At 35.7% G+C, this 25,999-nt stretch overlaps 2 protein-coding genes across 2 annotated transcripts; one reads left to right on the top strand and one right to left on the bottom strand.

The window, feature by feature from the left end:
• On the bottom strand, nucleotides 1-18,572 carry SLC39A9 (solute carrier family 39 member 9). Its single transcript, XM_070938967.1, has 7 exons — nucleotides 17,991-18,572; nucleotides 15,037-15,145; nucleotides 8,958-9,152; nucleotides 6,573-6,641; nucleotides 5,247-5,332; nucleotides 3,871-4,005; nucleotides 1-3,391 (listed from the first exon to the last, which is right to left on the bottom strand). Exons 1-7 carry the CDS (start codon nucleotides 18,084-18,086, stop codon nucleotides 3,161-3,163), a joined length of 921 nt encoding a protein of 306 aa, XP_070795068.1. The 5' UTR covers nucleotides 18,087-18,572; the 3' UTR covers nucleotides 1-3,160.
• A 345-nt stretch (nucleotides 18,573-18,917) lies between these two features.
• On the top strand, nucleotides 18,918-24,508 carry ERH (ERH mRNA splicing and mitosis factor). Its single transcript, XM_070931260.1, has 4 exons — nucleotides 18,918-19,025; nucleotides 19,891-19,978; nucleotides 20,941-21,061; nucleotides 24,066-24,508. The coding sequence occupies exons 1-4, from the start codon at nucleotides 19,023-19,025 to the stop codon at nucleotides 24,166-24,168; spliced, it is 315 nt and encodes a 104-aa protein (XP_070787361.1). The 5' UTR covers nucleotides 18,918-19,022; the 3' UTR covers nucleotides 24,169-24,508.
• Nucleotides 24,509-25,999: the final 1,491 nt, after the last annotated feature.

The raw sequence follows: 25,999 nt of genomic DNA, 5'->3' as shown, positions 1-25,999 counted from the left end.
CAACAATGCAGCAAATAATTTTTAATATAATAAAAACATATTTAAACAGTTCACAATTAAAGTGAAAAAATTAAAAATAAGGCAGCCATCCATGGAATGATCTCATGTGTACAAATGATTTAGAAAAGACATTAAAATTACACTTTAGTACATGGAATCAGGCTATGACCAGGGAACACTGCCCATAAAATCATAGCTGGTTAGGGACATAACAGAAACATGTAAAAGTTCGTATCTTTTTGAAATGGATAATCTCCTTCAAATGCTGCTGCAAGGGCTTCCCATATTCCAAGTTACCTATGATTCATCATAAAACAGCACTGCAGCACAATTTATTGTTCAAGTTTTCCCATTCCGGTACAGCTGGATATTAAAAATTATTTTCACTTAGGATACTGGAAAATCACTTTTGAGCTTCTCTTTTCCACTGTTTCAGAAATTCCAAGACATTTCCTTTCAATTGAAGATACTGCATTTCCTTGCTATATCTGTCAAATATTGCAAACTTAAGTTTCTCCAGCATAGGCAAAAGATTGTTTTATGAATAATGGCAATTAGGTGACTGAATATAATGTTGCATACAGACACAATTCATAGTAAACATTTCCACTTTCAACTCAGTCTACAACTGATGTGACTTTTGGAAGTGTTGGAATTTGTAAGAATCTATTAATTATGCATCTCTATTTTAGCAATCCATGGCTTTCAGGTTTACTGGGAAGTTCAGAATACAATTTGGATATGACTAGTAATAAGAGTCAAGAAGAGTAGAATTAGACTACAAAAAGCAATGATTTTGCATTGATTTTTAAAATCTGGGCAAAGTTAAAATCCATATGCTCAAATCCATATGATTTCTCAAAACGGAGCTTCTCAGTATTACAAGAGATCAAATTTCTGGAATTGTGCTACAGAATTTGTTTTATTATTTAGAAATTCCCTTCTCAAAGCTCACCACTGCTACAATAGTAGTTAGCAATTAAATACTGGCAAAGTATTTAAGGCGCCTTTGCTCCCACACAGGAGCAAATCAGCCCCACAAGCATTCCCTGTACTGCCCTATGTTTATTGTGCAATAAACATCACACATTAAGCATATTCATTGCCTTACAAATAATAATTTAGTGCTAGATACTGAGCCCAGGGTAGTGAAATAGGAAAGATAGAATTAACAGACTTGCTTTCACAAATTTGATTAGTTTAGGTAGCTTCCAATTAAATTTTGCAAGTAACAGTAAGCACTTAAAGCTGAGTCTGGTTTAAAACAGAATTCCTCAAGTTCTCTCTGTAACATACAACGATCAAATGGTTTTTTTAAAAATGTATGATTTCAATTCAAAATTATATCCCAGAATCCCTATTCTTTTTCCAAATATTTCTATATTAATGACATTTCAATCAACTTTGGTGACTTGTCATTTTGCCATTATTTCCCAACTTGCTGGTTGGAAGAATTGACATTGTTATTTTCCGCAGCAATGGTAATTTGGCATTTTGTGACTTTTATTTTCAATCATTAAGTGTGCAAATGTGACAGGCACATTAACCACAATTCATATATCAAATAGTACATCTGGGGTTTTTTGCCCCATGTTTTGACAAATGTGTTTCTATTTTCTCTTCTAGCACAGAAGAGAATAAAAATTCTAAAACTGTAATCTTTGAAATGCTTTCTTACAGATCAAGCACAACTGGCAGATCCATTTGAGATGTACTAGGCAATTGATAGCACCATTTTATGATCCACACTCATACAGATGATTTATCCCAGTTCTTGATGATATAAATGTATGTAGCTGATAAACACGTATTGGAAAGAATAGCAGTCAATAGGTCTGTTGAGTATTAGCTTAAAAAAAAACTTTAGAATCAGTCATGAAAAACTGATATCGCCTATTGATGCACAACCAATGAGTCACTCTATAAGTAGGAACTGCCAGTTAAAGCATAACCATTCTGAACAACCTTAATATCCACTGTCAAGGAAACATAAGATGTGAGCAAGGCAGGCATGGAAAATAAGTTTCATTAATTACTGGACTGTAAAAAGTTACTGAAAATAGGAATAGATTTATCTAATGGATAACCAGTCCAGTAAAAACCATTTCACTCAAACACCATTTCATCTTGTTTATAAATAAAATTTTAACTATTAATGACTTTTGACAATGTGATTGAAAATTTAAAGCATATATAAAACTGTGCACCAGTAACCAACATATATTTTAACCATTTAATTTTTTTTAAGTCAATGGCTTTGACAGGTTTTTTTTTTATTATTACAGTTACCTTTTTGAACCACTACAATGTGTAGAATTGTGTTCCAGAGGTGTATTGATACTCAGTTTTAACAGACTTCAGACATTTAATTCAATACAAGCTCACAACCTGGAATGATTTTTGATAGTAATATCAGAAAGTATTACAGTTTTAGCTTTTGAGGTTGATGTCTGATGAATAGGGCTTATCTTATTCTACTTGAAAAGCAACATTTTGTAAATAAACTAGCATTCATTTGAAAAAACAATAATATTCTTTAGAGATCAGGACAATCTTTCTGCTGAATGTGGCTCTCTTCCATACTGTCTAGCCTGTTAAAATCAAGGAACAAATGTGCTTTCATAATAATTCAATGCAAGAATCCTATTGAACTTTATCTAATACAAATTTTGCCTACAACTTCATCCTCACAAATATTTCTTCACCAGATGCCTCCTTCTAAGTCAGCCCATGCCATTATTAATACATGAACATTTGGAAGATGTGAACAATCTTCTCTCATATTAGAAGGTAGCATCATAATGTCAAGACATCAGCTCTGAATGCTGACATACAGAATACTTGGGATTATGATTTCATGATGAATTGCAAGGATCTTCCCAGATAATATCCAAGTTCCAGCTTCCCTGAGAATAGGTAGGAAGTCATAATTAAAATATCTTTAGAAAAGAGAAATTATGCAGGATTTATAACTAGCTGTCAAAGAGTACTCTCTCTCTCTCTTATATTGAGTTTTCCCAGTTTTCTTGTTGAAATGATGATCCTCTCCAACTTCTTAACATACATGGGGTAGTTAACAGGGTAAGAGAGACAGCAATAAAACAAGCAACTGACTGCTGCTTATATCAGATTCAGGGGGAAAATGCTGGTCTTCCAAGTTTTAATGTTGGTGTCCAATAGATAAAATCAGAGGAATCAAACAACCCAGAACCAATGCAGCCACCTCCAGGCGACTGAGTCCCTTGCCTCCAGCAGATTCAGGTTTATGGCTATGTCCCATTCCACCCACTTCGGGAAGAACATGAACTGTGGCAACGTACAGGAAAGTCCCAGCAGAGAACAACATGGCAACTCCAGTGGCATTGACTTCTGAAAGTGCCTGTTTACTGCTCTGTAAAATAAAAAAAAAGACAAAATGCTGATAAAATACAAAGCTCATCCTCCTTTAAATTGTACTTCAATGGCTACTCTACTGAAATTTCAAAAACATCTTTAGAAAGCATTATACCTTACCGCAAAGACAAACTAATGTTCTGGAGACCTAAAATCCTCTACTACCAATGAAAAATTTATCCTGCAAATTTTTGTCAGTGTAAAAAATCTAAATGCTGACAGATGACTTACATAAAATCCATAATTTGGTGTTAGTTAAAAAAATGGTCAACACAAGACCAATTAATTGCATTTTGTATGCACTATTTTTACTCAAAGAACAATTCATAATCCAGCAAAAATGCTCTATTAAACAAAATACCAAATATTTAAGCATCTGCAATACTGCTTCCCTGACAAATATAGTGATGCAAAACTGGCAGGTAAATATGATTAACCTGATTATTTAAAACTGTTCATGTTCCCCAGCTGTTTTACCTTGCTTAATCCCAAATAAGTCACCATTGACAAAACAGGTGCTGCTAGTGCAAAAACCAGCAAGTGCTTCCTGATTCGATTCCGTTCAAGGCCAGCATGCATAAGAAAGGAGACAAGCCCAAAAGCAGCAGGTGCCTACAACATAAAAGCAATAAAATATTTAATGCTCAAGTATAAAACAAGTTGTACTACCTTTGCAAAATAGAACGTTTAGTATGACCAAATGCCAATAGCACATTATTAAGCCCTTCCTTAAGTTTTTCTATTGGTGGAGTATAATGTATCATTAGTATAGCACTTCCTTAATGTGAGATAGTAGAGTTGCTACTACAACACTGTATCTAATGGGGAGGATAGCACACTTCGCATATAATAAAATACTTGTTTTCCTTTTCTTTGTAACACTATACGCCGTACAATTGAAAAAAGTTAATACTTATTAACAAATACTTTTTAGTAAAAAACCAATACTAAAATGCTTATTTTAATATTAGTATTAAAAAATTAATATTAGTATTAAAAATTATACTCATACAGATTGTTATGATAAAAGCATTCTGGAGAGCTAAAGAGGCTGGTGAGTAGCAGTTTGCCTTCAGGTAAATTTTGTGATTCCAAATATGCACCATGGCATATTGTGAAAATACAATTTCTATGGTAACCATTTAGTCAAATTAGAATGTAATTCTGGAAAATCAAAGAGATTGCTTGGTCCTGTTACTATAAAAGAGCTCTGGTAGCGCAGCAGACTAAAGCACTGTTATTAACATCAGCTGCCTGCAATTACTGCAAGTTCAAATCTCACCAGGCTCAAGGTTGACTCAGCCTTCCATCCTTTCTAAGGTAGGTAAAATGAGACCCAGATTGTGGGGGCAATAAGCTGACTTTGTATAAAATATACAAAAGTATGAAGGCTATTGCTTAACGCATTGTAAGCTGCCCTGAGTCTTCGGAGAAGGGCGGCATATAAATCAAATTAAAAAAAAAAAAAAGAAGTCCAAAATATAAAGTTAGTATAGTTTCAGGCCCAATAATTGTTCAGAATTAGCCACTCTCTTATACAAGATCTATGTGAGTCTAATGAAAATTAGCTATATGTAAAGTATCTTCTAAGTACATTAAATTCAGCAGTAAGAAGCACTGCTACTTATTACATGTCATTACTGGGCTAACACAAAACTCCCACCTACATAGTACTTAACTGCCTACTTCTACTCCTAGATGCAATCCTAAATACAAAAGCAAACAGAAATGCTTTAAAAAGTGCATGGATTTTTTAAAAAAGTTGTTGTCCTTCACTGAAGTCTATCACGCCTAATAACGAATATCATTCACTAATGAAAGAAGCATGGAAAAGTTTCATACTCAAAGCTTACCTTATGCAGCATAATTGCAACAAATACTATTAGCTGGACACTAGTCTGAGATGTAGAAGCAGCTGCACCCAAGGCAACACCATCAGCTTAATGTGGGAGGAAGGAAAAACAAGGCACACAACAGTGAATCCATCCACTGATCAAAGAGTTACTGGAGCTAAATTATACAAGAGTAAGTCTGTCACCTGAGTCTCTTATCTTATCTCCCATTCCTGATGGTGGTTTTAATATTTATGTTTCGGAGTAGATCCATGGCAACAGTTTTGAATCAGGAATGGTCACATAGCCAACAGTTTTGTTTTAGTTCTTTGCAACATGGTGTTAAAACATATGCTTTGTTGCTATATTTTTGGTTCTTCTGGTCCCAGTGATCTAATCCAGTTGTATTTCCCCATTCAGGGTGGTGCATAATAAGGAGGTCCTTCTGGATTCAGTTTCTATTCTCTGAGCAGGAACCATATATTCATCTGGTGCACCAACTATGCCCTTTCCTGAACTGGGAATCCTTTATCACAATCCTTCATGCCTAAGCAAATTGTTTGAGTCAGTTTTGAACTAGGCTGGCCTTTTAAATCAACATTATGAAGAAATAAATTTACAACTAATAACTTTGCTCCTTAAATTATGGGTAGATTCATTGTGAAACCTAGGTATATTAAATGTCAATTTTGCATTACATAACTAATTGGGGATTTAAAGTTCTAAGACTCATTCTAAAAGTTGAAAAGGGAATGTATGTTTGAGGGCAGAGTCTAAAAAGATTAGGGTCTAAAAATTCAGATATATTGCTACAGTGTTTAAAACAAATGTATAAAGTAACAGCAGTAAATTTATTTACCATGCCCTTTTAATTAAGTACAATACAGTAGCAAGAGAGAAGCAGTAATTCATATTATAATATACAAAAAATGTAAAACCACAATATTTTTTAATTTTACATTGTAATGGTTTTGCAGAAACACAGTAAAAGTATTTGTTTAGATCTTTTTTAAAACTTTAAAAGATTTGTCTCCAAACATAATTCTAGAGGACTAACATTTTTAATGTATTTTCCTATTAAAAATCACTATAGCCCTGAGTTGCAGAGAATTGTCAGGCAAATATTTCTGCAGTTTAGTTTAGCCTCTTCCCTCCTCTCTTATCTCAAAGTGGACTAAACTTCAGGAGAAGAATAAAAAGAAGGTCCACAGCATTCTTCCATTATTAGTAGCAGTTAACTACTGGCATCATGCCATGCAATTATAGCTTAACACTAACTCACATAACTTGACAATATCTGCCTCATTTTTTAAAGAAAAACATAACCAACCAACAAAATTAACCTACCTGCTGCATGGACCACTAGTCCTAGTGTAGTAGTAATTTTGGAATTGCCCGACCTTGCTGCTTCTGGGTCTGAAATAATAAAGAAATCTTAAGCAAAAAGATATAAATAAGAAAGGAGCAGGAGCAGAAACTAAGATGAAGAAATATTAGAAAAGTTAATATTAAAACAGAAGTTAAAGAGCCACTTCAGTAAAGTGGTTAAGGTGATGGCCTTAGACTTAAACTAGAAGACTGAGTTCTAGGCATTTTATATAGAATAAAAATATAATAATTATATTATAGTGCATACCCAAAAATTTGGACAGCACTTCCCATTGACATTGCTAAATGCTACATGATTTGGATCTGCACATATACTACGCTGATACATGACAACATTCCAGGTTCTTGGGAGGAACTTGATGCATAAGAAGGCCAACACCAGCTAAAGAACTGGCAGCTATGACTTTTCATTATTGTGAACAGATTATAATAATGATTTTTCATCAAACTAAATTATCTCTATTACATTCTTTCTCAGTGCCTTTGAATCTTTCCTTCCTTCTTTCCCTTCTTCTCAATTAAAAGAATGGACTATTCCATGAAATTGAATCCTTTCGAAAGATACTGTTTTTTATTTATTTATTTATTTATTTATTTATTTATTTATTTATTTATTTATTTATTTATTTATTTATTAAATTTATATGATGCCCACCTTGCCATCAAGTGACCTAGGCGGCTTTCAACAAGATAAAAATGACAATATAAAACATTACAATATTAAAATGATAAATATTAAAATTCACAGATAGTTAAAGAAGTAGGCAATATGCAATGGGGTCTTCTCTTTTCTTCTCTTAATACACTAACGCATTAGGACCCCAGGCCAATCAGCAGACCCAGATTTTAAGTCCCATCTGGAAAGCCAAGAGGGCAGAGACGGATTAACATTGACAGGTAACCATTGTTTAGCAGTGAAAATATCAGACAGGAGCTTTGAAAGGCAGCTGTTAGATGGCGCAATCAGAAAAGCATAGGCTCCAAATCACTTTTACATGGTTAAAAAATGATTAGGTCTAGCTTCTGTCAACTAAAATGTAATTAAGATTTGCAGTAGGTTAGTTATGGGTTAAAGAAATATACTGAAGATGGGATTATGTTCTCTGTGACATGCTTATTATATCAAAACACTGAGGTCTGGTGTCGAAGACATGCCTCCACAGGTACCTGCATAGAACCAAGCACAGTGTCTCAGTGCTCAATATTCAATGCTCAAGTATTTCTGGTTAAAATAAACACTTTCTGCCACATACTTTATTTTGTAGTAGATATCTCAGGCAATACTACTATACTGAATTGAGCTATCACAATAGTTCTTTGTGTAACCAGTTAGAAGGTTTATTTACACAATAAAATAATAATTACTCATGGGTTTAGTAAATTTCATTTAAAGTTAGAAGCTCACTTGTTCATTTTCCAAAAAATCTCTACAAATTCCAATATCTACAATTTCTAAATTGAGAGTCTCCATTTAAAGTCCTTCCTGTGCAGGTAGTCCTCACTTAATGGCCATTCAGTGACAATTTGAAGTTATGATAGTGTTGAACAATGTTAGTTATGGTTGGTCCATGAAGTTACAGCTGTGACATCACTTCCGTGGTCATAATTAAAATTTGGAAGCCCACCTGCATTTACCACCATACAACTGTATGCTTCAATTCCCCCCACCCATCTATCTCTCCCCCCATTACTGCCCTTTTGGCAACCCTTTACTCCACTGCCCCTGCGCCTACCCTCTGCCATCCTGCAATCCACTACTCCTGCTGTCAATTTTTGCCATCTTCTTCCTCCTGCTGCTTACAAGGTGTGTCTGGCCTGGCCCTTTACAAAGCAGCTTCTGGCCACATGAGGCCTTGTAACACTAGGACAAGCCCAGCAGTGGAGGATGGCCAAAAGGGCAGAGATATGGATGGGGGGAGGAAGAGATAAATAGGCAAATAAGGGCAGTTGAAGTGGAGGCAAGAGTAGCAGGGCAAGACAAGGATGAAGTTCTTGCCTAATGATAGCACAGTGTGAAGTTCCTAGCCACAACCAGAACTACTAAATTTGTCACTGCTTAGCGGTGCAATCATGTGATATTTCACCTAACTGTATCACTTAGCGATGGAAATTCCCATTTCAATGAGTCGTTAAGTGAGGACTCATTCACCATTAAGAGTGTAAATTTTTGAGCAAACGTTGGGTCACAAAATCATAAGGGTGAAAACAATGTTATTTTGCTCCAAAATTCACCCCCATATTTTTTCATATCCACAGTATCATGAACAACAAATACTTAGTTATTTAAATATTTCTGAATAATTGTTCTCACTTTGATTGCCTATTAGGAAAAGGTTGGCTTACCATCTGCAGTGTGGACGTGAGAACTGCCAATTTGATCTACCAGCAGCATAAAGACAAAGCCAAGAACAAGAGAAACACCAATGTAAGCATGTAATCTTGAATGGTCATGGTTGTGGTTATGATCATGCACATCTGGAACATCTGCTTTCTCGGATTCAATGACCTTTTGACTCTCACTGACTGGGTTGTGCTTTGCTAAAGGAAACCAAAAAGAACAGATGAAATTAGAATTGCAGAAGACTCAATTCCTAATATGTTAAAAGTCAAATCAAAACATGCTTCGGGGCATTTTTTATTTTAAAAGTGATTAATTAGTTTTCAAATCTTGTAATTCTTTTAAAAATAAAATTTAAAATTGATCAGAAACAATAGTTTAATTAACATGACTTCAATGTAATATAACTCTACATCTGTATGTAACATCAAATAACTGTTTCATCAAATAACTGAATGAAAGAAAAAGTGTATATCTGCAGGCATAAGCAAGCAGACAGGGATCTGAATTCCTAAAGGCTAGTAATAAGAATTTTGGGCAAAATATCTTCAATGTCTAATGGAAGCCTTCTTTTTATTGTATTCACTTTCTGTTTTGGCAGAATACTTTTATGATTCAAATCAATCCACTGTCTTGTGAAAAAGTACACCCCATTATTTTTTTCCCCTTTTCTAACAGAGATATTTGATCTTCATTTCAATAATATTGATAAATAGGATATAACACATATCATGAACATGTACATTTTGTAGTCCATTTTGTAATTTAAATAAACAAATGCCTGTGAAAAATATAAAAACATCCCTATATTTATTACTACCTCAGTTATCTAAAATAAGGACTAGGTGCACAAGATCAGGTTCAAATAGTTAGAACATTACTGCAGAGGATCTGAGAGGAACCTGTCATATTGGAATCTTAAACGTTTAGTTTGATTTGCTCTTTATTGCTGAAGTGGGTGGTATCACCTTCCCTAGATCAAAAGAGCTGTCTGATCAGAAGAGATCTCTCATCAGAAAGAAGGTTATAGATATGAATGAGTGATAGAAAGTGATTTTAAAAAATTTCCAAATACTCGACATCAATCATTCCATTGTCCAGAAAATAATCTGTAAGTGGAGATCTCACAACTGTTAACTTGCCCAGGCCAGGCCATCTCAGCAACTTTAACCCAGAAGAACCATTTTGCTGAAAAAAGAACCCCATGTGACCCACAAATCTGTGTCACCACTACTAATGTTAAAGGGCATGAGTCTACAACTACAAAGCTGCACAGATATACATTGGAAGTATGCAAGAAGGAAATCTTTGCTGCCCAAAAAACACATCAGAGCACGTTTGCTCATGAAAGCCTAGACAAACACCAGGATTTCTAGAACAATGTGCTCTCAACACCCAAGGCAAAAAAAAAAAATCAAATTATTTGGCCACATTTCACCAGATGAACATTATAACAACTGTAAAGAATAGTGGTGAAAATATTATGGTTTGGGTCTGTTTCAAGGCCTGGGGAGATCACCATCACAGAATCCACCATGAATTCTTCATTGTTCCAGACGGTGCTTAGATAATGTGAGACCATTTGTTAGAAGATTGATGCTCCACCAAAAGTGAACCTTGCAACATAACTCTAAACATTTCAGAAAACCCACCATGCTGTGGGGTGAGATGAGGCATGCCCCCACTCTCTTGGCCTTTCGGAAATGTATGAAATCATGCATGCAAAAAACCTCTTCAGATATTGCACAGTTGGAATAAAGTTGCATGGAAGAGTGGGGGAAAATTCCTCCCAGTCGATCTCGGAGAGTTATAGGAATGTTATATACAGTTATAAGAAATGTGTATTTGAGATTGTTTCTGCCAAAGGGAGCAATAACAGGGATTAGAGTATACTTACTGTATACTTTATTTATTTGGCCAAGTGTGGTTAGACGCTCAAGGACTTTGTCTGCAATACAGAAGCACTCAGTGTACTTGCAAAATAACAATACAATAATAACACTGAAGTTTACAGATAATAAAAAAGGGAAGTAAAAAATAATAAAGGGGATAAATAATAATACTGCAGCCATATCCTATGGTATAACATACATACACATTGGGAAAAAAGTAGTCACTGTATTTGAGTCAAGGGTGTGCTTACTTTTTCTACAGAATGAAATGGCATATGTTAATTTTTTGTTAAATAAATGATCCAAAGTCAATTTTTATAGCTTTTTGTTCAATTAGATCATCTCTCTTTATGCCCCCAGAGATGAGGCATGCCCCCACTCTCTTGGCCTTTCGGAAATGTATGAAATCATGGCTTGCTTTGGGCTCACAGAAGAGCACACAGCCATGAGGCTGGTTAGTGCCCTGAAAGTTCTCCTCCCCCCTTTTAACATTGATTTTTAATCATCTTTGCCTTGTTTTAAATCTGGAGTCCCTCTGCGAGGGAGATATCAAAACTTGACAAATAAATAAATAAAATATACTGTTTAAATAAAAACAAAATATCGGTATGTCCATGTATGATAAAAAAAAGAAAGAAAAACTTCACAGTGTACTTTTCCCATGTGCAAAATTTGCATTTATATTTATTTAAATTGCACAATGGACTACAAAATGTAAATGGTGAATATTTGTTATATCATCAATATTGTTAAAATGAAGATTAAATATCTATATGTTGAAGTAGTGGAAGTACTATATGTGGTACTAGTGGAAGTACCAATGGGGTGTACTTCCTTTTTCATGTGACTGTATTTCCTGGGTGGATAACTGAACAATTATGGTACTGAATAATAAGAATTTGCTTTTAAAGATATCCAAATAATACGAAACATGATAAGCACAGGATTTCTTGCAATAACGATGAATACTAGAAATATACTTTGAAATGACAATTATCCTTAGATATATCACATCATACATCAGCCACTAGGCACGGCTATTTTGCATGACTGCTCCAGTGAGCTTGACAATCTGTTCTCAATCATATTCGATCTTCAAATATACCAACCAGAATGCTTCTTTTAAACTTCCAATTTAAAATGTTATTAAAAAGTGTAACATCATTCAAAACTGAGTGAAATGTTCAAAAAATAAACAGTGGAATATGCAGGCCTATTAAATTATGTAAATCTCTACATAGCATTTGCTCATATTTTCTTTTTTCATGTGATTGGACCATGAATTGAGAAACCTAGTCCTACTAATCCACTGAACTCTTTTCAAGGGTAGGAAAGAAACTCTAAATTGTGTATTTGTTTTTTCTTCATCCCTTTATAAGTAATCATCAGGTGAGCTACTGTATCTGGTGCTTTGGATGGCCCCAGATTATTATCCTCCAGACAAATGCAGCTCTTTCCAGCAGTCCATCTGATGCAGGGGTTAGCAGAATAAGAGAGAACCATGAAGAAGAGGAAAAGAGTTACCATCTGACATGCTGTAATACTCTGATTGCTATTTGGACACTTGTCTCTCTAGAATTACTGTGTTGAGATGCATTCTATCTAGCCACAATCCATTAAAATGGGATGCAGACCTGATCCCTCCCCTTGCAATTACATAGCATTTTTGAGACAAAGTCATGCTTATGGTTTACAGTTGCTGCAGAGAGAGACAAATATCAGCAAACTAAAATGAAAAACATTATCCCTTTCTCAGCTACTGCTGCCTTTCCTTCACTGAATTGTCAAATATCTAAAACCATCTATTATGGACAAGGGTATAGTTAAGTCTTCTTTTTTCCCACTCCTGTTTTCTTTTTCATATTTGTTGTAATTTTTATTATTTTTTATCCTTTCAATCTGCAAACCTTAATAAAAGCATTTGAAGAAAAGATATAGTTCAGATGCTAAAAAGGCTTCAAGGCATACTATCAAGTAATACTGTAGATTTAAAGAAATAACCTTTGCCCAATTCCCCAAATTAGTAAACATTGCTTAACAGTCATGTAATGTTTGAACAAAGGTTTTGAACTCAAGTTCAAAGGGAATAATAGCCAGTAATGAGAGTCAGTCTGGTGGAGTAGTTAAGGCACTAGGCTAGAAACCAGTTGAATTTTAGTCCTGCCTTAAGAACAAAGCCACCTAGGTGACCTTGGGCAGTTCCTCTCTCTCAGCCCTAAGAAGCAGGCAATGGGAAACCACTTCAGAAAATAGGGAATTTCCAGAAGTCAAAAATTACTCAAAGGCAGCCTCCACCCCAAAAGCCAGTAACTCTGGAGTTTTATGGAGGGCAGGGGGAGAGTTAGGAAAATAATTTGGGATGGATTGATAAATCATTTTAACTATTTTACAAATGAAAGCATTATAAGCACCAGAAAATTTCTGGATTTACACATTTTTTTTTGTTTTTTTTTTTTTAAAAAATCCAAGCAGTATTTATTTCTTAATTAAATTTATCTAACACCTAACATTACATGGACTCTAGACGTTTTACAAAACATGCTTATTAGAAATATACAAAATTGAGTGACTAAAACAGTAAAAAAAAGTACAAGCTAAAATATAAAATTAAAAGAAATGTTATTGCTAATACAGTTAAACACCAAAATCCTCTAGGAAACGCATGATTTTTGTCTGCTTTTAGAAGGCCATGAGAGTTGGGACTATCATAAGGCTAGATAAGTGTTTCTGTGGCCAAAATAATCTGCTATCCTCCACTGAGAAACTCTTATTCCCTGCTTATCTGAGTTCCATCAAAGCTATATTTATTTTCTTAATACTTATAAGCACTCTGTTCTGTCCCTCCCCTTATTAACATGAAAAATATTTTAAAGAGGCAATGAACTATTAAAGGCTTCACTTTCAATATACATAAGGCCTGGCCATTTGCTGTATTCCTATAAAGAGCTTCTGGGTTGAAAGAATTAGCTGATAACAGCACCATTAGGGTGGAGACACCTGCAAAGGGGGGGGGGGGGGTCCTTTCATATCCTGTTAAGGAGCTGGAGTGAATGACAGGACCTGACCCAGCCACACAGCAGCCCACAGGTTTGCTAACCTCCAACCCTGTGTCCTAACCATGTAATCCAGCAGCCTCCAACCTTTTGGGCACCAGGTTCTGTGGAGAAAGGTTTTTCCACAAACCAGAGGAGGTATGGTTTAGCATGCTGCCTGCATTCTGTGGATGGGCCTCACTTGTTTGCATGGCCTGGTTTCTGGCATGCTGCAACCCAGTGCCGATCCACAGACCAGGGGTTGGAAACCCCTGATGTAGGCCACCACCCTGTACTCTAACTTAGACAACTTGAGACAATGTAAGCATTTGGTAAAATATTGAAATTGAAGCTGATAAAACATATATAGTTGCCCAAGCAGGATAACCATATGTCATATTATGTAACAGTATGCTGATCTTCTCTAAGATATGTGGGCAGGAAAATGTATTTTTTTTAAAAAAAAAAGTATTGAGATGCTGCAGAAAACGGGACTGTACTACAAAAATGCCTGTGTTACAATCAAAAGTATGTGATTATATAAACTGACATAAATTTGCTTATTTTAAATACATTCTCCAATGGTATTTATTCATCTGATTTCAGCCTGCTGCAATCAATGATTCTCCACAATTACATCTCCAATTGCTAAATCAAGTGAAGGAAATAAGAAATAGATCTATCCCTGACCTCTCTATTACCTTCAAGCTCCTACATTGTTTTTGAAACATCATCTAATGTTTATAAACATAAAGAAGAGAAAGCTGAATAGTGGTTGATACAACGTTCAGTTATTATTCAATTTGATCACATGAACTAGAACATATAGTCTGCAGGATTTCAATTTACAAATTCCTTTAAAATCACAAGTTGCAATTAAGTGTAAAAGCCAGGAAACTAGAAAACTTGGAGAAAGGAACTAACCAAGAAAAAACTATATAACTTCATATATAGCTTTGAATCACAACGTATCACAATTAAATTTTAAAGCGCCATGAGATAAAATCTGTTTTAAAAAAATAAAGTCCTCCTACATTTTGCATTTAATTTTGAGGAGGGAAAAACAAATCTCTCTTCCATAATAGTCAATGTTTATAATCTGAGCAAAAGGTCTGCTTTATTCCAAAATCCTTGTACCAGAATAAGAGTCATTTTCTTACCCTCCAAAAGATCTTCATAAAGTGCATGTACTCCTTCAGGCACAATGACAGCCAAGGCAGTTCCACAAAGGAGCCCGGCACCAAGAACTGTAACAAGTTTTAATCTTTCCTGAAAACAAAAGGTAAAATAATTAATCAAAGGAAATGTGAAGATAAATATTGTATGTATGTGTGGATATATGTGTGTGTAATATATATGGAGAAAACAGTCATATCCTTCATCTCCAGTGCTTACTTTAATGGTGGATAACTGAGGTACTGTAACCCAGCTATCCCATTTGCATCTCTAGCTTGGAACTGGAAAAGGTCATGGACCTCTTTGCTATCAGACTTTTGAACCATACTGTACTGTTCTTCCTATAAAATACTCCCATAGTATTTTAGACATACTGTGCACTTGCTGTTTATTAATTAAGCCTTCAGTGATAGTTCCATATGCTCACTGTCTCATTTTCACTCCAACACACACACACACACACACACACAAATAGGCCTTTTTCATTATCCTCACCCTGAATACAAAGAATAGAAATGTGGATGCCTACTTACACAAATAAAAATGATATACACAGTATTTAATTGTTTCTAAGTACTGTACATTATCTGAACTGAGGATTGTTTTACACTGATATTTACATAACCTGTTTGATTCTTATTCCAGTAACATGACACATTTCAAAAGAGGAAGTTTATCACTCAAGAGATTTCTGGAATGCACGTATATAAAACACACATTTTAGCCAATACAGTATAACCACCAATTGCCTGTCAGAAAAGACAGAAGGTCTCATATTTTTAAAAAATAATCTAAAGTAAAACATTTGATCATATGAAAGCACATAATCACAGCCTTTAGAGTTGAAGCAGATATTAAAAGTAACAAAAGCCAGATTTTATGGTTTACAATAAATATACAGACTATTATAATATACACAATCCACAAATGCTATTGGAATGCTTTATTCAAAACACCTGGTGCTATTATATTTTATTAAGGAAATAAGACAATGCAAATCTATGTGACACAGGCATTTGTTGCTATGACAGTGAACTATTCACATCTTTTTATTTACATATTTAAACCAACATTAATCTTCTCTTACAAAAGTTGAAGGTTGCTCACAGTATGCAGTCTCTTGATTGTGATAGCATAGAAATAAGATTAATGAAGAAATTTAACTCTGAACATGCATGAATGCTACTCAACGTATTAGACAGAGATTTTCTATCTCAGGGTGAAACAATAGGGATTTGCATTTAAGAAAACATTTAATTTAAAATTAATATTTTATTTTAGATCTGTTTGGCTTTTTAAAGTTTCTTTGATTTAAACCATCCTGAGATTTTCACATTTTCAAATCCTTACAGCAATTTCAGTTTAGAAAATTATTTTCTCACATAATTTGGAAAATAAAGAACCTATTTTCTGTAAATAGGCAGACCTGATGATCACCCACAAGTATTAGGTATAGGTAATAAGCTAAATGATCAGGCAATTAGCTTGCAAAATTTTGAAGCATGCAAGTAAGTTTGTTTTTTTCCTATGAACAAAGTATTTGTACAGGATGGAAAAAATATAGCTAAAATTTCTTCCTAGTTATTTTAACCTGGCATTCTGTTTTGTTATTTTTAGACATACTATGCACTTGCTGTTTATTAATTAAGCCTTACTTCAGTGACAGTTCCATATGCTTTACTGGATTTGAAGTTTACTTTGGAATTGTGCAGTAAATGAAATTGCATTTGGCTTCCATTATTAAAATAAGTTGCATTTTTGCAGACATCTTTGTATAATCAGAATATTTTTTTATATCATGGGCAGGATGTTTTGGCATAATGTGCATAATTTGAGTACAATTAACAATTAATATACAGAGCTGCCTTTGGCTTGCTGACTCTTTTAAAATATATTGGAAACTATTCCTTCCAAAATGTAGACTATTTTACTACATTGCATGTGGGCATGTATTTTTTTTTTAACACACTCACTTTTAAATGCACATATGCAAGAGATCTGAGAAAAACAATTACGGGAAATAAGGTTTCTTTCTTCAAGTTTTAGCCAACAGTACTGAAAAAAGAATAGGGCAATTATCTGAAAAAAATCAGGATTTTGCATACAGCAAAATGATTTCTTATATCAAATTTCAAAAAGATTGATTCTCTCAGACAAACTTTAAAACTGAAGATATTAATATCTGACACCACAAAAGGAAACTGGGCTTTGCAGAAAGAACTGGGGAGGAAAATCCTCTAGTTGAGTACAGGTAATCCTTGATTTACAACCACAATTAAGCCCAAAATGTATGTTGTTAAGTGAGAAATTTGTTAAGTGGGTTTTGCCCCATTTTACGACCTTTCCTGTCACAGTTGCTAAGTTAATCACCAAAGTTGTTAAATTAGTAAAACGGTTGTTAAGAGAAATCTGGCTTCCCCCATTGACTTTGCTTATCAGAAGGAAAAAAAAGGGGGATCACAGGACTCTGCAACTATCATAAATGTGAACCAGCTGTTAAGCATCCAGATGCAAATCACGTGACCAGGGGAGACGCTGCAACGGTCATAAGTGTGAAAAATGGCCGTAAGTCACTTTTTCCAGTACTGTTGTGGCTTCGAATGGTCACTAAACGAACTGTCGTAAAGCGAGGACTACCTGTAGTCAAGATATCTCAAAGCTGACACGATTATTTTCTTTCTTCCTTTCTGCCATTTTACCTTCCTAATTCTGCAATACAAGCATTGAGGTTAAAAAGCAGCAACCTGAATGAGGAGGAGCTTATTCCAAAAGTTTATTTAACAAGGATTTTCGTTTCCTCTTGCGCTGGTTTTATTTGTTCTTTACAAACCCCTCCCCTCCCTCAATAACGGTGGTGAATTCAGAGGTGAAAAAAAACCCAACTCTTGCATTCTTCCGCACACCTGGACGGCAGGTGTTCAGACCGACCCTTCCTTACCTCGGAAAAGTTGACGGCCAAAGGGATGATGCCCGCCACATAGCAGCCGATCAGCATAGCCAGGGAGAGCAAACTAATGGATAAAAAATCATCCATGGCCGGCTTCTCCTCCAGGCTCAGCGGCTCAGCAGGGGAATTCGCCGTCGCGGCTCCGAATAAAGCCACATCGGCCAACCACCTTGGCCGAGCTCCTCAGCGGCAGGCAAGCGGGGCGAGCAACCCGTTTTCGTGCAGAAAAAAAGAGGAAGCCAAGCGGCTCAACTGCTTCGTTGCCGAGACTCACGGAAACCCCCGAAGAGGCCGCTTCTCAAAGTCCCGCTCCTGAGTCCGGCTTCTCCTCAGTTGGGCTCCCACTCGGCTCACGCAAGAGGCTCCCCGCTTCCTTCAGAGGGAAGGCAGGCAGGCAGGCGAGCCAGGCCTCATTACCGAAGCTCAACTCCTCCTCAGCCAATAAGGAATCGCACCCATGGAAACAGAAGGCGGGAAGAAAACCCGCCTGCCCTTCCCTCCTCTAACCCGCTATTATCTCTCATCTCCCTCCGTTAGCGCCGTAAAGGCCAAGTGGCAGTCGGCCCTCCACTTCCTCTCCCCTGTTCAATTTCCGGGAGACTTGGCAGTTGAAAGGAAACGTTATAAAGTCCAGGTTTAGTTATTCTTTCCCTTCCGGCCCAATGTAAGATGGCAGACTTAATAACTCCAGCGTGCTATTATGAAGTCTGGGTGCAGCGACGCCCTTATCAAAGATGGACGCCAGATGAGAACTTCCGCCTCCTTAAAAAAAAATAAAATAAATGTCCGTGTGTGAAATCTCGCGGGACCAGCATAAGAGGCCTCTCTAGCATCCGAAACCGGAGAGCGAAAGCAGCGGCGTCTCTATGGTTTCAAGCCGAGGTTGCGGGAAGGGGGTGGGCGTGTGTTACCAACGCACGAAAAGACTAAGGTTGCCCTGCATCCGGGAGCCGCGGTGCATTGTGGTAAGAGGCGTCGTGGGGAGTTTGTGCTTCGCGCCTGAGCCGAGCGGAACGAGTCGCCATGGTGAGTCGAAGGAGATAAAGCGTGAGGGGGCCGCCGTTTTATGAGGCTGAGGCCTGAAAAGGGCGGGCTGAAATTATTTCCAAAAATAATAATAAATTAATAAATAAATAAGAGGGTCCACGTGAATAAAACACCTTCGGCTCGTTACTCCTTTGCAGTGGGCCTGAGGTGGCCATGGCGGCGATGGGAGGTCGGCCAGTTAACTGGGATTCCCCCCCCCCGCCCCTTCTCTCTCACTCTCGAGAGAGGCAGAAGGACCAACCCGCCCTCGGAAGGGATGTTCAGGGGGGGCTACACGGAAAGGCGATGCCAGCGCCTCGTCCAACTCCGTGCGGAGTTCCCCTGAAGACTTCTTTATTTTTTGTCCCCTGGCCTTCATTCTATTTGCCAAACCCAAAGGAAAAGGCCCGCCTTGAGCGCAGAGAAGAGAAGTAACGGTCCCCTTCAGGCAGAGGGAATGTATTGGGACGTTTTGTCACCTGGGTCTTTTTTTTTTTATTAATGATTTGAAAGTGAATTGTAGAAAAATCAATCGAAAACCAATTCCGATGATAAAACGAATAGGAGGAGGAACCGTTGAGTTATAACCGGTAGAGCTTTACAGTGTTTGGTTTTTTTTTTAATTCGAATTGTTCTGGAAAAAATAAGTCGAGAGCCATGTGGGGGGGGAACATTCGCTGAAATGGAAGGATGAATCTTCCTGTAGTGTGTATGCATCAGAATAAAACTACATTGGTTTCTGTATGTAAAAATTGTGTGTGTGTGCGCAGGAACAAAAAGATCTTTGCATTTGACAGATCTAACTTTTTAACACTTGTGCAATATTTGTTGATGCCCTTTTAAGATTGTTGCCTTTCCTTTTCAGTCTCATACAATTCTGCTTGTTCAGCCTACCAAACGGCCTGAAGGCAGGACTTACGCAGATTATGAATCTGTAAATGAATGTATGGAAGGTAATTTTTTTAAACTTTAAATGAGTTTTAAAGGGCAGTTCAGCATTTGCAGGAAAACAGGGAATAAATCTTCTACTCTTGTACCATGTACCAATTAAAATAATACAGGTAGTCCTCAATTCATTTAGTGACCATTCAAAGTTCCAATAGCACTGAAAAAAGTTACTGATGAGCATTTTTCACATTTTTGCATCCCCATGAACATGTGATTAAACTTCAGATGCTTGGCAACTGGTTTGTATTTATGATTGTTACTGTGTCCCAAGATCATGTGATCACCTTTTGGGATCTTTTGACAAGCAAAGTCAATGGGGAAGCCACATTCAGTTAACAACTGGGTTACTAACTTATCATCTGCAGTGATTCCATCATAACTGAGGCAAGAAAGGTGGTAAAATGGGGCAAAATTCACTTTAAAAATATCTCACTTAACAACAGATTTTGGGCTCAATTGTCATAAGTCAAGGACTACCTGTAGTTAATTTCAAAGAGCTGCTTCTATGTGCTTAGAAACACTGTTTGGAATCAAATTGAAACTAGTGCATAATTGTAAAGTTTGTACTTTTTATTAGATTAATGAAGTAAATGTCATTGGTGATCCCTGCTCTAGCAGTTTGATACAAGGATATCTTACGAACCACAGTACCCTTCAGCTTTGGGCACTATAGTTAGTCATGCAGAATAATGAGGCAATATCTAGATTACATGATATTTAGTAAGATTACATGATATTTAATGTAGAAGGTTGAAAATGATGAATCTATAACTTTTCTTGCAATTCTTATACAAAATTGTAAAGGTATTTATATCTACTCACGAATAGATAAATTAACATTTATTCCTAGCTTTAGCATATTTCTCTTCTGATCGCTTGTTTGTATTTCTTAACATTCAAGTACTCTGACAAGTAGGTGGCACAAATGTGCAATGTAACTGCTAACCATTATTCTTTTCTTTTTTAGGAGTCTGTAAAATGTATGAAGAACACCTGAAGAGAATGAATCCTAACAGCCCTTCCATTACATATGATATTAGCCAGTTATTTGATTTCATCGATGATTTGGCTGACCTTAGCTGCCTTGTGTATGTATCATATAATTTAACATCTACAATTTTACTTCTACAGTTATATATATGCTGGTTTGCACATATGTAATTAGACTTTTAATGTTACTGGTCTGTGCTTCTGCCTCTTGAATGTGAGAGATATTTAATGAATATTACTCTGAATGTAAATATGTTTTTGAAACAAATATAATTTATCTTATTTTGCTTTGGTTATCTAGAAGGTATTTATCAAATTAATATCGCCACCCATCTCACAAAATCCCCTCTTAATTTTCATTCACCATTGTAGAACCAATGTTTAGGTAGCCTATAATTTACTATAAGTCTAAAATTAGCTGACAATGAAGTATAAAATCCTGATTTGGATTGCATTCAGTATTAACTGGTTGAGACTATTATCAAAATACCAGAATTCCACAGTGTTTGCTACTGATGTTTAATGGACAATTTTTATTTATTTTTCTGCACTTTTGATTCCTGGTGACTGCCTGGACTAATCCCTGCTGTTTTCTTGATCAGGTTTTTTTTTTTTACGGTGATGTTGGTGATGTCATTGCTTTATTCCCAGGACTGAGAAAGAGTGATTGGCCCAAGGTCACTCAGCTGACTTTGTGCCTATAACAAGATTTAGAATTCAGTCTCAGTTTCTAGCCTGATGCCTTAAGTATAACACCAAACTGGGTCGCCAAAGAATCTGCCTTGGTAGTACAGGGGTTTAAGGCACCCTGTTATTAAGCTGGTTATTAAGACCAGCTGCCTGCAATTACTGCAGGGTTCGAATCTCGCCAAGGCTCAAGGTTGACTCAGCCTTCCATCCTTTCTAAGGTAGGTAAATTGAGGACCCAGTTGTGGGGGCAATAAGCTGACTTTGTATAAATATACAAAAGGATGAAGGCTATTGCTGAGCACATTGTAAGCCGCCCTGAGTCTTCGGAGAAGGGCGGCATATAAATCAAATTAAAAAAAAAAATGTTTACATGGGGGACATTTCCAATTTATTGACTTGATAAATTCCTTAATTAATAACCTTGATTCCAAGATGCAACAAAAGTTCATGGAATAAATAGGATATGAGGGAAGTAGTTAATAAAAAGTTAACAAAAACTTATGTGAACCAAACATAAGTATATCTAGGATTTCTGCTGTGAGATAAAAACTACTTGTGTATGTTTTATAAATACAATCTAATCCTAATGGAATGTCAACAGTTCTTTATTGAATAATCTCCGTATAAAGAGAAATTGCAACAAGTATTTGAATGGTGGAATTATTTAGGAATACACCCATCCATATTTTATATTGTACTAATTCATTGGTATACTTTTATGAGGGAGTTGATTTTATGTAGTACTTTAAAAATGGCTAACAGTACAAAATATTATAAAGGCTGAAAAGAAAAAGATTTCCCAGAATGATGAAAATTGGGCAGTTTTATCAGCTGAACAAAAAAATCCCCTGGAGGAGATATATCATAATTGAAACTTTTACCTGATCATTATATTGAAGTCTTCTAGTGTGGATATTTGGACTAGGTATTCTGAAATACTTAGATTTTAGCCAGTTTCATATTGGAGGAGACATTTCTTTGCATTTATCTTTTTAGTAGGGCTGTGCAGCAATCTGGATTCACAGGAAAAAAAGGTAATTTGGAGGGCATGTGTCACATCTTTTGAAATCTCCTTAAAATAAGCCTAGGTCATTTAAGGACTTTCTCACAGGTAAAAGCAATGCCATAAGTGTCCCTGCAATGTGCAAATCTCCTTTGCTCTTTCAGTTCCAGATTGCTGCACAGTCCTACTCTTTAGTTCCTTAAAGTAGAACTAGCCCATTAATTTGAGCCCAGTTGCTCGCTGAAAGTCAGTGCATAGACAAAGTGTATATATTCAGAATAGTATATAGTTTATATTTTGGCAGTCATGCTCTAAACCAGTGGAAGTTTCCAAACCAGGTTCAAGATTTGTAATGTTAGAATAATATTATTTATGTGCACATTACAATAGCATGCATAATCACAGTGAGGTTATCTCTCTTTTGGAGGAGCAACAACTTAACACTGTAAATTTGAGCATCCAAGCATTCCCTGAGTAAGATTAATAAAGAATAAAGCTTTACTTCCTTTGTTGAGCATCTAACATCAGTACTTCCATTTTACCTGTAATGAAATTGGATTTCTAGTCCTAGACCTCTCCATTATTATTGTTTCAACACTTCTATTGTCTTACGGAACTCTCTTGTGAAGAAGAAATAAATGGGTGTCATTGACATATTGGTGATAACTTTATTATGAACTTCTAAGCAACATTACCCATTTAATTAGAAGATTATGGAAACCTTGGAATAGTGGAGTACATTAATTGCTAACTCCAGTATTGTGATAGTGGACCTTTCAAAATGTATTCCTTTGTAAAGACAGAACAACTTTAAATGGCACTTTAAGTTCCTTGAAAAGATAACTAATATTATTCCGATTTTTCTTTTTTTTTATCTTTTTTGTCATAGAGTGTTTAGATTTTAGAAAGCCACCAGAGGGCATGCATGTCATTGCCAACTGCCCAGAATTATATTTTACAGATTGGGCAAGTAAATATATAAATATATACAGACTTGTATAAGATTTTTAAGTAAAGAAATATATATTCCTCTGTAGCCATAACAGTCTAAATGATACATCTAATACTGCACCTTTTATGACATACTATAGACGATATATTGATGGTATACGTCTACAATAAAATTCAAAGATCTTAAGCTTTTTTAAAAAGGAGTAAAAGTTTGTTTTACTACATATTTTATTACATATTGAATAGAATGAATATAGTGTGTGCTTAATTTCTGCCTCAACGTTGTTATAGAATTACATTCAAGGAAATAATTGTTACTTCAGAAAGACAGAATCATTGTTTTTGGAAATAGGGGATTCCAAAATGTTGAGAATTCTGGTTTTAAGAAAATATTATGTAGAAATGTATGATGAAAAGCAATATTAAAAATATTAACTGATCTATTTTTTTTCTACCAGCTATCGTGCTGATACTCAGACATACCAGCCGTACAATAAAGATTGGATAAAGGAGAAGATCTATGTTCTTCTCCGCAGACAAGCTCAGCAAGCAAGCAAATAATGGGGCACTGAGGGGAGGGTGTGGACATCAGGTGTGTACAGCATTCTGTAGTGAAAGTCTTGTATTGTAGTCCACTGTTCATTCTTATAAACCTATGACTAGGACTGAGTCAGTTAGAACTGTAAGAGACTTGTTCAATTCCAGAAGAAAATGTCTTTTACAGAAGTTTAATTTTTAATTTTTCACTTTTCTTAGTTTATTTTGTTCAAGGTCCTCAAGATTATTCACATCTCCTTTGCCACCATTGCTATATGTACTCCTCAGAAGGGGAGATCAGTAGTACTACTTGGAGGCAGTGAAAAATCATAGTGAAAAATGAAATAAATGCTCTTTAGTTAAACATATTGAGTGGTGATTTTATAAACTGGGTATTCAAACAAAAACACCTTTTAATATATTTTCCAGTTCATATTGAGATTCTGAGTTCACACATTAAGCCAGGTTGGATGTAACTATAATTTGTTGAATAGCTTTACACAACATATTAAAGTATAAACCAGAAATGGGTAGTCTGTCACTGCTCAGCATTCTGCACTGCTAAATTTTGGTAATAAAATTGTCACATTTGGTCTTTGGGATTCCCCCCTCCTCATTTTTAATAATTAGGATTAAAATGGATGAAGCTTTTGGATTCCATTTCTGCTGTTGCCGCTCCTCTAAACCAATCAAGAATTTATATTTTTGGAGTTGATTGTACATAAGCTTGGCAGGATTTAAAGATGGAAATAGCATATTTATGGGAATTGTAATGCTTCTGTTTCACTTTGCAGTAGGACTACCAGATTATTATTGTTTATTAAATTTATATGCTGTTCGTTTCGTGTTTCATGGTGACTGAGCGGCTTATAGTGTAAAAAACAGATAGAAAAACAATAAAAACAGATTAAAATGACAAAAGATTTTAAAAGATGTAGAACATTTTAATTCTTTGCTGCCATGTAGTAGCTAACTGAAGGTTTGCAGTCCAGATCTGCTGCTGTAGATTACATTTCCCCAAAACAGTTCAGGGAATAATGGTGGTTTTAGGGGCAAGAATGGAAGAGGAAAGAATTTCAATCTTAAAATAAGAAGAAAATCCAGAATATTTTGGTTTTGTTCTTTTCAGTGGATAGGTTCCAACCCTGCCCTTTAGACATTGCCTAAACAGAATCAAAGGTTTATGCATTGAGATAAGCAAAAATTTAAAAAACTACATATTTACTATTGAGCACAATATGCAAATCCAGCTTTGGGTTGCCACATTATAACATTTCATGCAAAATAAAAATACAAACGAACAGTCTCTCTGGAATTTAGTGCTATGAACTAAGCCTGGGTTCTCACTGGTTGCTGTATTAACACTTAAAACAGTTCATTAGGAAAAAAAACTTGTATTCAATAAATCACTGCAGTTGAAGTTCTTGTTATCCCCATACTGACTGCTCAGAAGCAGGTGCTTTCTCACTGCAATACAGTTCCAACCACTGTTTCAAAACTAGTCAGCAAAGGAAGTATATCAAAACATTTTATTATATACAAAAGAAGCAAGCTAGAATGAAAAATTCTGCTTTTGGAGTGATATTGTTACTATAAGTGATAAGAGGGTTTTTTATTACATTTAGCATGACAATGTAAAGTATTGTGAATGGGATTCAGAATTGGTTATCCATTAATACAGAGGATGTAAGGTCAGCAGATATTGCTGCTTGTAGAGAACAGTGTTATTGTTAATGATGATATCTGGCTGGTTCTCTCTGCCCCCTCACTGTTGCCTCTGTGTGCAGCTAGTTCACCCCCCTGCATTGCACCCTGAGTAGTGCATGAGCATGAACTAAACAAACTAGCATCTTAG

The sequence above is a fragment of the Pituophis catenifer genome, unplaced genomic scaffold (assembly GCF_029215685.1).
Source record: "Pituophis catenifer annectens isolate HBS135680 unplaced genomic scaffold, rPitCat1.0.hap2 SCAF_1, whole genome shotgun sequence".
NCBI classification, from domain to species: domain Eukaryota; kingdom Metazoa; phylum Chordata; class Lepidosauria; order Squamata; family Colubridae; genus Pituophis; species Pituophis catenifer.
The sequence above is the reverse complement of the archived record's forward strand: the minus strand, read 5'-3'. Positions and strand labels throughout refer to the sequence as shown.